General features: G+C 46.3%; 2 protein-coding genes across 2 annotated transcripts; both read right to left on the minus strand.

Moving 5' to 3' along the window:
* Positions 1–2,298: 2,298 nt before the first annotated feature.
* On the minus strand, positions 2,299–3,651 carry LOC105189612 (tetra-peptide repeat homeobox protein 1-like). The gene is made up of 2 exons (XM_011151836.2): positions 3,242–3,651; positions 2,299–2,670 (listed from the first exon to the last, which is right to left on the minus strand). The coding sequence occupies exons 1-2, from the start codon at positions 3,561–3,563 to the stop codon at positions 2,510–2,512; spliced, it is 483 nt and encodes a 160-aa protein (XP_011150138.2). The 5' UTR covers positions 3,564–3,651; the 3' UTR covers positions 2,299–2,509.
* Positions 3,652–10,181: 6,530 nt separating this feature from the next.
* On the minus strand, positions 10,182–13,041 carry LOC105189611 (glycine-rich cell wall structural protein 1.8). The gene is made up of 3 exons (XM_011151835.3): positions 12,979–13,041; positions 12,143–12,581; positions 10,182–11,769 (listed from the first exon to the last, which is right to left on the minus strand). Exons 1-3 carry the CDS (start codon positions 12,988–12,990, stop codon positions 11,507–11,509), a joined length of 714 nt encoding a protein of 237 aa, XP_011150137.1. The 5' UTR covers positions 12,991–13,041; the 3' UTR covers positions 10,182–11,506.
* Positions 13,042–13,414: the final 373 nt, after the last annotated feature.

A 13,414-nucleotide genomic window follows, 5' to 3' on the forward strand; every position in this document is an offset into this window, starting at 1 on the left:
CAAAGTAATAACGCAACCATGTCTTTCTCTCGATGAGCACCGCAAATATCGACGTGTGGAAAGGCAAAGCAGTTTAGATAAGTCTTCCGATGTTGGCGATCATGAATACATATGCAATAGGAAAGCTGATTGAAACGTAACAGTTGCGCCACTGCTATTACCTACGATGTTCGCTGGACCGACGACAGTTCTCTGTCCACAGATAGTCGAGTCACAATCGCTGGAGCACGTATCGTAGAAATTCAATGTATGTCGCTTACTACGGGAAACTGCATACTCTCCTGTCCGCGTCGGTATTTTACACTTGGGTACAACATTAATCGAAACTGCTGGATCATATTGTCGCAAGTCAATGGAATGATCGCTGCTAGTAATCGTAACAAATAATAGAAGCGCTCAATTCATATTTTGCAAGTAAGGACCGTAGAGGGATATCAATCGCAAACATGCATATAAACGGTTTTCTGGAGGAAAAGGTCCAGATGATGAGAAATACAGAATGTGACGGATAATTTGACTGCGAAGTCACTCGGGATCGAAGAATCAAACGTATAAAGACGAACGCTATAACGTGACGGATTGTCCGTAGGAGATGACGCGAATAATGCAGACGTATTGCTGAATGCATAGTAAATCAACGTATCCCCAATCGGACCGTATCATTTAGAGCATAATCGTATCGAATTTGGCGTATCATCGTCAGCTACCGCCGCGCATTCATCCTTGTGGTCCGCGTCAGCACGTCGAGTGATTTGAGAACAATATCAACGACGCATCCGTTCCGGCCAATGAGAACGGATACAGAGTTGCGCGTACGCGAATTTGCATAACTCGGTTCGTTGCGGACGTGCGGCGCATAGATAGGTTGGCTCGACGGTTGGCGTTGTCGTGCGACTCCACGTAGCGCAATCGCGCTACGCCTCTTTTCTGAAAACGGAAAAAACGATTTGTTACGGGAAATGGTAATACCATTACCACGTATGTACCGTTGATAGAATTACAGAATGTAAAATTTATATAATTTATGCGTCGGGTGTAATACACTTTTGCATGCCGCACGCTCCGTAGGCGGTCCATTAACAAATTTGAGTCTTCAAACGTCGAGCATTTGTACACGTGCGGATGATTTCGGAATCAAACTTTGTTTTCAAACAAAGATGAGTGTTAGAATACTGGAAAGGTCGAGATTTGTGAAGCATCGCTCGTGGTACTATTAAAATGCAATATGCATTCTTAGCACGTCGAAGTGACCTACAGCGGTAATTCGGGAACAGCTCGATGCCGCTCGATTCATATTTCACGCGAGTGACACAAAAGTGCATTACTGAACTAGTAGATTAAACTTTTCTCATCAAGCACGCGGCGACGGATACTTTCGACATAACAAGCTCTCCCCTTCGACCGCTCGGTTGATGAAGTACGATAAAGTTTGTCCGCTTACCGACAACTTCATCATGACTCCACGGTGCATCTCCACGGTGACTTTTTTAATTCACTTTCACGGATTTTCCGCGACTTCCGGATTGCCAGCTGCAATCTCGCCGATTTTCTCATAAGCTATTCTCCTCATTACGGACTCTGCTTACGAGTAGCTTTCATTAACGTGGACGGAAAAAAAATGTTAGCATTAAAGTGCGTTAAACACTTGCCCAAAATATAAAAGTGAAGTCAATTTTAAAAAGTCCTCCATTTATTCCTTGATCACAATGTGACGATCGGAATTTGTTGTGTTGATATATCGAAAGCTTTCTGAAAGCTGTATTTGAAAATATGTTGAATAAATATAACGACTATATTCATTCTATTGTTTTTTATATTGTTATCAATAAAGAAGTGACATTTCTGGTGGTGCATTGAATTCGTCTTAAAGTCTTCTGTAATATTATGTAAGAAAAATTGCATAACGCCATTTAAAAAATGCAAGGTGACTTTAATTTTTTTATAAAGAAAAATTTTTAAAGTTTCTTTTATCACAAGTTGTAGTTTGCATGAAGCAAATGAACGTTCACCTTGTAACGATACACCTGAGAACGATAAAGAGAAAAACCGAGTGAAACACATGTTAGAGTTATCGACGATATCGATTCGTATCGTTCTTCAACCTCTGCCCGCGCTTGACTTTTTCTGTCGGTCACGGACGTGACGTGGAGAATTTAAGAGAAATTGAGAGAGGCGGCACTGTGATATGCGGGTAAATTTCTTTTCCCAACTCTCGGGATCATGTACTTTTGTTAGAAGTTATAGTTTCGGCTATGCTCCTGCTACGCTGGAGGGAAATAATAAAGCGATTATTTTGTTCCAGAAGTGCCATGTGTGCGCATTTATTATATTTATGTATAACACTGCATACGGGGAAACATTGTTATGTACACTTATATAGAATGTGTAGAAGAGATGCATTGACTGGAGATACGCCGAATGACGAAGTTCACGATGCAGTAGCCGAGATGGTGGGTGTCGAAGAGATCAGTCGCGGAGGTCATTAAGTCACATTGCCGAATGAAACCAATTACCAGTGTCCAGCTGCGTATCCACGAACAATACCGCCTAATCCGCCGTGTCCAGCAGCGATGCTACCGGATGGACCTGCGATCAGGGCTGGAGCTGCAACCGGTCCGGCGACAGCCGCAGGACCCGCAAGAGGACCCGCCAGCACTGCTCCGTATGGACCTAAAATGTATGTCTTATAGGTACACGCGTCTCTCTAATGCGGTCGATAAATTGTGAAGTGTATTGCACAATCGAAAGGTTTGAGCCTGTCAGAAGAGAAATCAGGCAAATACGGTGCCGTAGCTTCTGTGGGACTAAAAGTTCAAAGTGGATAATAAAATATATATTGCTACTGAGCTAACGAGCACCGTAGTACATTACATGGTAACGCCGTAACGTCCGATCGCTAACGAAAGTTATGACGAGCTGGAGTATATATCACGATTTATCGGCTATTACTAAGATCATGTTCGCGCACCGATAAGGCCGTTTGCTCACTGTATCAGCGCGCCTATACATGTCCGATGCATATATCGTAATTTTTTTAAAAGTATATTCATTCTTTTACGCTCTATAATATGATATAAAGAATACTTTAGAATTATGGTGGCATGTTGCACATATATATTATCGTAGAATGAGGATTTTCTCTTCATATTCCCGAAATCCGATGATCTCTTTAAACGAGCCATTCGAGTTATTGTATCGTATGTATCGTACGTAATTACATTTATAGTTTATTCGAGCTTACCATAAGCCGGCCATCCCAATCCTGGCGCTGCGTAGCCGAGAGCAGGACCAACCACCGCCGTGTGTCCAGCGACGCTACCGGAAACAACCGACGGTCCAGCAACCGCACCGGTGACAACAGCACCGCCATCGACAGCTCCGGAGAGACGCGCGGGCCCAACTACCGGTCCGGCGAGAGCTGATGGACCATTAGCAGGTCCGGTGAGAGTTGCTGGTCCCAGAATAGGACCGGCCAACGCGGCACCATGGCTCAGGTATCCGGACGGTGCCGCGGTTGCCACTGACAGACCCGCCACGAGGAGAATCGCGACCAGGATGCACATGATGAAGAGGACGGTCCGCCGGTTGCTGGAACGATATCGGGAAAATTTGCCTCGATGGCTGAGGTGGAAGTGTTGCCACCGACTGGCGTCTGACACGCTTTTATAGGAACATTGTCTCCCCGATCGGGCTTAGAACTCAGTTGCTCCCGCCAACCCCAAGGGCGGGGCACAGGACACGCCAAACATTCTCTACGGGCTGGGCATTTGCCGACTTATTGACATTAAGTCAGTCACCATGTAAGTGACATCAGAATGCCCCTTAACGCCCCACCTCGTCCTGTCGGGCCCCAACATGCGGTGCTCCACTTCAACGCATCTGTCTATGTCTTGCGTCTTGCACTCGTCGCCTTGATCTGTTGGTACCGACGGCAGCGAGCGCAACTGCGAGCAGATAGTTATCTTGAAATAATATTTATTTAAGTTAAAGTTCGCCTAGGCGTAGAAGCAACTACGATTCACGTGCTGGATACCTGATCGATGTCAGACTAGCGCTTAGAAAAAGAGCGACTTGGTAATTTCGAGGGGATATTATTTTCACCCAACGACGCGATGCGTTCATCTCATAGTCTGCTCTTCAAAGTATTTATTATTTAACCTCGTTCATACGTTTCATACGTCTGTTACCTCTTGGCGCGGTCTGTTTTATACGAAAGAAACGATCGCGATGATCATTAATCATGGTGCGTTCAATCGCGTTGAATGTGTAACGTCGTTACGCGTTACGTAACGCCTCCTCGCGAAGCTCAAAGGATAAGATCACGGCTACTCATCACAAGCATCGAGTCATCAACGACCTTGGAAATGGAGACGATCCATGTGTCGTATGTGTGTCTTCTTCCTGCTTTCTCTCGACTCAGGTAGGCACGTGCCGCCATTAGAACGATTACGCGTCGCATTGTGCATCCGTTTAGGCGAGGCACGGGTTGCATTGCCCACGCGTCATCCGGACCTCGCAGATTGTCGCCAGGAATGAGAGGCCCATTGTTGTCGGATATGCTGGGTATGTGTATGTGTGTTCGGTGCGACAGTATCAGCAAGTTCGCAACAGATCGCATGCAGCGCCAGGGATTGTTTGCAGTGCCATTACCGGGCGTCATGCACAGCCTCGGACGCAAAGGTGACTATTGATTGAGCGGCGCAACAACTTTTCCGACGCTTTTTCCCTCGTCATCCTGCCCCATTCAACGAAGTCGAAAAACTGCATCCGATATGTTCGTATAGAAAAAAAAAAGAAAGAACAGTAAACGTCGTTATCAACTTGGATATTTCGTTATGTTCCTTTCATTCCGATTTCTTCCTTTTCACTCGAGGAGAAAATATGTATTGTGCACCATATAGTTACGATACGGGTCAGCGGTGCTCAAATTTCTTTCTCTTACGTCGCCCGCAACCGCGGGATTTACAACAAAGTTCCAGCAGTCTCTACGTTACTTTGACTCTCGTCAACTGTCGATAGATTCGATGCGGAGAAACGCGTCTATACGTCCGTCTGTTTTTTAAAATAAAACTGTCGCATTTCATCGCGACGTTCGTTCAATGACTTTTGCCTTTGACAAAGATTATAAATCAGCGCTCAACGTCTCGTAGTAGTTATAAGTACGCACTGTAGTACCTGTGCTTCTTTACAGACTATTAACACTTAAAATAAAAATGTGTGTGTTCTCAATACATAATATCACCGTGTTCGCACCGTGTTACCTTTGCTGTATCACAATATCATACATTTATTTATTAAATTGCCATTTCTCGTACGACTCTCGCGTCGTATTGCTGTTGTATTGGCAATTTGCAAACGAATCGTTACCATTGCGTACGTAATGAGTTATTGATGTGTGGTTATGATGTGTATACGATTGTCTGCATATTCGTCAAAGCATATCGGAAATACAAGCGGCCGATTAAGTTTTTAGGCTATGCCCGACTGTACGTCCCCTAACCAGTTTACAATTACAAAGCCAGGAACGTTACACAAAGGTATTATTGAAGTCGTTTATAGCACACATCATACGAATTAATCGATTACCGTTCGGCTAATGGTTCTGCCATGCCATCGGCTGTAATGTTACGTTTTCATCAAAGTTATCGCCGGTGTCGCTGGTAAATTTAGCTTTCTACATCATCAATCATCGAGCACTGTCGAGCGAGCTCTGCTTCAAGTATTGTAGAGTGCAATGACTATCGCTCATTGGGAAGATTTTCAAAGTGCAACGGACTCAGATTGATCGGTCGTGTAATCAAATTATACTGTACATCGCGATATATCACTTCTCTCACGTTTGAATCGTTGTATCTTCTTTCTTTCTCGCGATAATGTTACTCCAGGGGATTCTGTCCGTGATAAGACACACAAACGTGCGTGCTTCTCATGCGTTATCGGCTCATCGGCTCGGCATCAATAATCGTTATTTAACGTTATCACAACGTTATAACTGTTCTTCGTCGATTTATCTGCACAACCATCGAGAATGCCGTCTTTCGCCGTGACGGTAAATACTCCGTAGTTTATTATAGCGTTGATTTACAGCGTTGTTCAAGTATTTCTCCGCCCTTCTACTCCCCAGTCGCTACGGATCGCCAATAAACAACGCACAGACAGAGGTGATAAAGTCAACTCCTTGAATCGCTCACCCCTACCCGTTTGGGTGCGGTTGGTGTTTTCGATTCGGTTCGAGGCTGCATCGCCATAAGTGTGCGTTTTCAATCTTCGATTGATCGAGCTTTCCTTTTTAACCTCGTCACACGGGTCCGGCGGAGTGGCGGAGGGGCCCCACCCTTATCCCGTCGCAAGTTCGTCGTCCCACGTGCCCGTTATATACCGGCTATAAAAGCTCACTTAGCATCAGCTTGCACGGCAATGTTCCTCGGTGATGGCTGACGGAAAGTCGCTGCTGCGAATCGCAGCACCCACCGATGTCGACGGAGATATTCTCCGCGCCGGTCAACCGGAGGGCGCGTGGCTTCATTGAAAAGAAGGCGAAGACACGATCCGCGGAGGAGGATCGATTTCGATCCTCGGCTACTGCGATGGAACCCGCGATGCTTCCGATCGGAAGCTCCCGAGCAAGGGAACTTCTGCACGACCATTCGGTGCCAAGTGTTTACAATTCAGGTGAGTAGTATTTGCACACCGAGTATACAGACTGCTGTGGGAAGGTGCCGCATACGGTAGATGTTCGACATGAATACGCGATATTAAAAAGAAAAAAAGAGAAAAAGAAAGAAGATAAATGTTCCACGTTCCTGCAGATTTTTATCAAGAGGCGATGTGCTCGTACTAACTTGCCGCTTCAATGCACATTAATGTTTCGTTCGTTGATGCTTCGATAGTTTGGTGGAATATTTCTTCAAAGGGGAGGAGGGGGAGGGGGGGGGGCGGTATTAATCGCTGTTGAGATATTTCATATTCCAGCTTGATTTTACGCCGAATGCGGAAACTACACTCCATGCAAGTTCGTTAATCTCGCGATAAACTACGAGGATCAAAACTCACACATACCGATTAACGAGTCTATTGCAATTGTTTTCATGCAACAACAATCGACACGCCGCGCCGTTCTCCACCAGAAGTTAATGCATTCTTTTTGATACTTCGTAGGCATCTGAAAAGAAGTGCGCTGCTCGCGGATCTGCGTCCCGAAACTCACGGCCGCCGAAGGATCCGTCGATCGACCTTGCGCGATCCACGCGAGACTGCTCTACGTCTCCACGCCTGACATTAACGATCCGTTACACACCCTATTTGTCTCATTATCGGCCACGCCTCGCGCCGTTTTCGCATAGTCATACGTATAGAGCGGAAGGGGAGAAAGAAAGGGAATAAGTTGGCCGGGAGAAAACAATCCGGCCTTCTTGCTTTATGTCCTCCCCGGTTCGATCTTCAGGAATGCCACCGGTTATCCGGTAGCCGACGATCGGTCTCGGTCGTAACTCTCACCCCGCGACAAGACCAGTGATTTATAGCGACAACAAAGACGAATTCACACGCGGGGCACGTCGTCTTCGGGACTTTTATAAATGCGCCTGGCAGAAAGCGCGGATAATATCACGACATTTTGTCAGAACCGCCCGACATATAATCGATGCAACATGACGGCCTGTCTAACTGCGCGCAAATTGCACCAACTAGTTCGCTTACTTTGCTCGATAGCTTCGAACTTGACGTACAATGGCTCCGGATTCGTGACACTTGATAATAAGTTTATTATTGCATGTAAATTTGTGGCTGCTCTAAATTCTGTCTCGATTAGATTCCATCGCAGCACTCAGAATCGCTTTTCCTAGGGGCTTTCTCCTTAGCGTGCTTGGAACAAATACATTCTTTATATATACATGTATATGCATTTGTTGCGATGTATGGTAAAGAGGACATAAAGCATGTAGTAGCGCTCCACGTTGAAGATAATTGGTCTTTTGCTAGAATTAATATTGACAAATTTTCTAATTAGATCATGATTGCTTTCGTGGAAAGATTATTTGATTATTTGAGCGATATTTGAAAAGTAAATTCTACAGGATCTGTGAAAGCTACTTTTAGAAGCATGTGTGTGCTGTGTGAAAGCTACATTTTACTTTCTTATTTGACTTCTTATAAAAGTTCAGATACACATTTAACATCATTTATCGAATGGAAAGTACATCACAGTACTTAACTGTGTAAGATCCACAACTATGTGGATTAAAACGAAGCACAGAGTCGGTGGTATTTCAGCCGTATTATATAAAAACCAATCTACCTCATTTATTGTTACGTGGACGTAGTTATCTATTATATGTTCCATTTTACACTCTAGCGAAATAGCATTTAATTTCGTTGCTCTTTGTACATGTGATATCTATTTCATCATCATGTTTGATGTTACTTAGTTATGTTATATATTTGGAAACACATACACACACATACAGCGCATATAAGTTACGTAAAAATTATAAAAATACAAAGTAAGACGTAAGCTTCTGAGCCAATAAAATACTGTTTCACTTGATGCACGAGAGAATCATGTTGCTGCTAATTCAAAACATCTTACCTGCGTTGATATTCCAGACGCTCTCCGTACCTTTTCTTTCACATACAGATGTCTAACACGTATGCGGTTTAAATTCCACCTGCACGGGAAAGAAATGGGAACTCCCGTGCTACGTAATTTTGCGCGTCGCGCGATGCTCCTATCGCAGCGACGAGACATCACTCTTGCAATTCTTCACGGTGGTATCTATCGCATAATACCGCCGCGTCGTCGCACGAACTTTAGTGACTCAAGTTGAGTGGCGAGTTGAAACGGTACTTTCCCACGACTACATGAACGTGCATCAGCTTACCGGCTGTGAGCGCACGGCGCGACGTGAACGCGCCACGAGCATGTCACGTTAATTCGCGATCGATTATCGCCCACCATCGTCGACGCACGGCAATTAACATCCAGCGGCGTGACAATGCGCGTTCGTCGTGAAAACAAGATGCAACCCTCGGCGGCGACGGCGGCCTGTTGCATGACCCATTTCTTATTCCGCTCGCTCGCAACGGTGGGCGGCCGATTACAAGTGGGTGACCTTTCGGAATTTGTGGGGGTTCGGTGCATTCTCACAATGCAGCCACCGCGGCGCGATGATGAAACGCGAGATTACGTAGTCGCGTCGCCGGCTATCCCGGCCGTGATGCTCTCTCGCAGCTCTCGGGCCACGATTTTCCCATAAGGCTAAGGCCGCACGTTTAAAGCGCCGTCGCTCGATATTCGCCCGGGAAGTGCGCTCGCCGCGCGAATAAAACACGGCGGGATGTATCATTTTTCGATAGTGATTTGTTGCAAAAAATCGACGGAAACGGAGACATGCAAATCCGAGATTAAACACCCGCGTGACGACCCGCGTAATAGATATCGTAAATCGTGTTTTATACTCGGCTTTGCGCAAATCCTGTATAAATTGCTCGCGCTAGACGCGCCAACGCTTAAATTTATGTCGACGGATATCTTCTTTGCGCTTGGCTTTTCATCCAAAATTCATGCCGAGGTCCCGCTTGCGCAGAAAAATAAAGTTATGGCTGGATCTTATCGCGGCTGCATATACACGTACATATTACAATATGTAGTCTTAAATATGCATAATCTTGATCTACGTAATCTTAATCTAAGAGGTAATTTGTCGTAATCAAAAGTTGACACATTGACGTGCTCGAATATGCACACTTTCGAGTGCGTATCTCGAGTTTCAATTTGATTCTATTTTACTATTAATTGAGCAGTCAGTTTATGTCTCACCCATGAACGCTGAGTTTTGGAAAATGACGTCGCCGAGAAGCAAACTTACATTAATGTCTCGCAGACAGTTTCGTTGTCTGTGTAGTTCTCATTGGTCATGCTTAGCTCACGAGTTGCGAACCACGTTCGCAAGCCACCAGCCATGCTCGTGACGACCTTACCCTTTAACGATAACGAGCGTTACGAGCGTTACATGAAGGCACGTGTTCACGTCCGCTCCATGCCAGTCCTGCCCGGTCGCAGCTCCTTGTGTTCAGCGAGCGTACGCTCGCTACGAATACCACGAGTGAATATCGAGCGGTACGACTCGCATCCCCCGACAATGACCAACGATCAATCCGGTCTAATAATACGCGGTACGAAACGAGCTGTCCCGGCTGTTGTAACGAAGTTACAGATGGGACAGTTGCTTCATACTTCATGCTACTGTTTCCATATTTTTTACGCGAGAGATTTTACCCAAGAAATCACGAAGAAGAAACTTTAAACTACGAGGCGGAAGCGCGATGAGACGGGGAGTTTCGGGTTTCGCACGGTGGGTGGTTCATGCGATGGTTAAACGAGCAATTGGACGGAACAAAATGGACCGTCCGCAGAAGAGAGACGATTTACGAAGAGAAAGTTTCCACAGTAATTTGTGTCAAGTACAAAGTGTTTATTGTGTTAAAGTCCAAGTAAAATAAAGTTGAATCGGTGCAGCGAGCGTCAGAATGCGCAGCTCAAGATGAATATTAAATCGTATGCATAATCTCGTCCTCTTTCATAGCGTAACTTACGAACTATATATTTTAGCCTTACCAAAGTACGAAGTACGGGAATACACCGTGCGCGAGAGTCAGCTCGCAATTTTCCATCGCATACTTTCCGTATCGCGAAACTCGAGCGAGAGCTCCGATTCGCTTAAGCAGCAAACAATTATCCAAAATTTCACCCCACCCGCCACGATCGCACCGCCGTTGCCTTTGTAATCGTTGCTTTCATCATGCATAATTCGGACCCGCGCCGATAATCGTCGGGTTAGCGCTGGTTAATTAGCCGTTGCCACGATAATTCGCGTGAGATAATTGGCCTCACAATTCAGCGCGGCGGGGAAGTATTCGACATCGTGACGTTGCGCGGGAGAGAATTTCGGAAGAGTTCAGCGAAGCAATCCTCTCCTGCAATCGTCCACACGCCCGGAGATCTGAATCGTTCGCGCGGGTGCGCTTGTAAAACCCGTGGAAAATTTACCCTCCGGAGTGCACGGGAATACAATGTAGTACGCGCGACGCGGGAGGTGTCTGCGAATTCGATATGCACGAGAGATCAGAACCAGCCGCGATACGCCAAGCGAAATGTAATATGTTACTTCCGGACATTTTACATCACGAATAAGCTCCTTTCGAACAAGAGCAAATTTATTCCATTCATACAGAGAACATGCATAAGTATTCCCGCGCGCACCGCGAAACGAGAGAGTATCAAGTGCGACGAGCGCCGTCGTGTGAGAGAGGGGGAGAGGGTGAGGGGTATACGGTAACTTCACGTATTTACGATTACATTATCTCTCTACATTATCTCTTGCGCATTATTCCTCTAAAAAAAAAAAGAAAGAATTGAAAGGGAGGCGGAGTATCCTTACTTTCAGCCTGGCGCTGATTCAAAGAGACGATCCTCTCTTTTCGCTTCTCGCAGACGATTGTGCGCGCGTTACCAGTGGCCGTGACCGTGGCCGAATCCGGCGTGGACGGCAGCACCGTAACCACTTCCGTGAGCCGTGATCTTTCCGGAAGGACCGGCAATCACGACTGAACCGGCGTGCGGTCCAGAAACAGCCGCGCTTCCGGCGTGAGGTCCGGCCAAAACCGCTCCGTGGCTAGCTGGTCCGGCTACAACTACTCCGTGCCCTCCGTGACCACCGGCGTATCCTGTGTAGCCATAAGTGGGACCACCGGCATAACCTCCGTAGCCCCCTACGTCCAACGGAAGAAAGTCAAATGGACGGTACCGCGTGGTAATTTTACTTTATAATTTAAGCAACACGTTCCTGTGTGTGTGTGTGTGCGCGTGTGCGCGAAGTTTTGGAGTAACTTCAAGTCGATTTCAGAAGCTATTTTGTTATTATTAATGTGCTATTGTGCAACGTAAAATTCCTAAAATTGATTAGAAATTATTTATCACACAATAAAAGGAGGAAGAGAGAGAGAGAGAGAGAGAGAGAGAGAGATGCAGAGTTTAATTTGTTGACTTCTTCAAGTCGACCATCGTCTTTGAAAGAGAAACTGTTACACCACTTCTTTATCGCACACATTTCATAATTCTCCAAATATTTGGCGCATCACTCACCGATATAATCACCACCTCCGTAGGCACCCCCGTAGCCACCGTCGTACGCGCCGCCGTAACCTTCAACATGCGCTGGACCGGCGACTGACGGAGTCACGACAGCTGGGCCAGCGACAGCACCCGAAACGTGAACAGGACCAGCCACTGATCCGGCCAAACGAGATGGGCCTATCGACGGGCCGGTAACAGCAGAAGCACCTACATGCGGGCCCGCGACGCTTGTCGCCCCCAGCACTGGACCGGCAACGGCCACTCCGTGTCCACCGTAGCCTCCTATGCCTCCGTAAGCTCCATAAGCTCCGTGCGCACCGTAAGCTCCGTGTGCTCCATAAGCTCCATGCCCACCATAAAGTCCGTGACCAGCCCAGACAGCTTCTCGTCGTTCGCGAGGTGCGGCGGCGGCGGCGGCGGCAATGGCGCACAAGGCAAACGAGATGAACTGAAGCGGAAATACCACAATTTCAGGTGAGACATTTTTTCTCGTCGATGAAACTTATAACTTTATCTGATATTTAGAAAGGTGAAGGTTCTGTTTCTTTTTTTTCGGGGTGAGGACGGATACTCGGGCTTTAGAGTCGCGAAGATGTTGTGCGGTGTTAAGTAACGGAATTTCGTTATGGAACTCGCGCCATTTCATTTCTCGGCTGTCACACTACATGCATGATCTGTCAAATGATACCGCACAGTACGGTCTACCTTGCGATGCTTTTGTCACTGTACCTCGCTGCTATCAGCTCGCTAATAGAACAGCGACCCGACTGTCACGTCAATTGTTCCCGCAACAAAAGAAAGAAAGGTAGGAGCGCGCACTTCCGACCGTTGAAACGAATACTTACGAGGGTCTTCATCGTGCCGAACGGCGATTGCTCGAATGTGCCTACGGTCGACTTCGACGGACTTTATATACGTCTCTAGGATCTCCGACCGCGCCCCCGCTGATCCCTTCAAATCATATCCGTTGACGATGTAGTCTCTCGTTCATTGTGTAAGAAGGTCACCATCTGACACACCCACCCCTTGGACTTTGGACCCCTTGCGCGACCTTCGTCAGGAACTCTTAGCTTGGAAATTTCAGAAACAACCTCTTTTTGTTTGAGACGTACGACCAGATTAATGTTAGATGCTTAATCGCTAGCATCTTTCATTTTTCAATAAGTATTTCAAAATTGTATCTGGGAATTTGTTTGCTTTTTCCTCATTTCACTATACAGTAACAAACTGATATAAGAGAGAGTTGAAGAAATGTTGAGTTTATCTTCATGAAATATGTTC

This window comes from Harpegnathos saltator, unplaced genomic scaffold (assembly GCF_003227715.2).
Source record: "Harpegnathos saltator strain DR-91 unplaced genomic scaffold, Hsal_v8.6 scaffold694, whole genome shotgun sequence".
In the NCBI taxonomy this organism is placed as follows: Eukaryota; Metazoa; Arthropoda; class Insecta; order Hymenoptera; family Formicidae; genus Harpegnathos; species Harpegnathos saltator.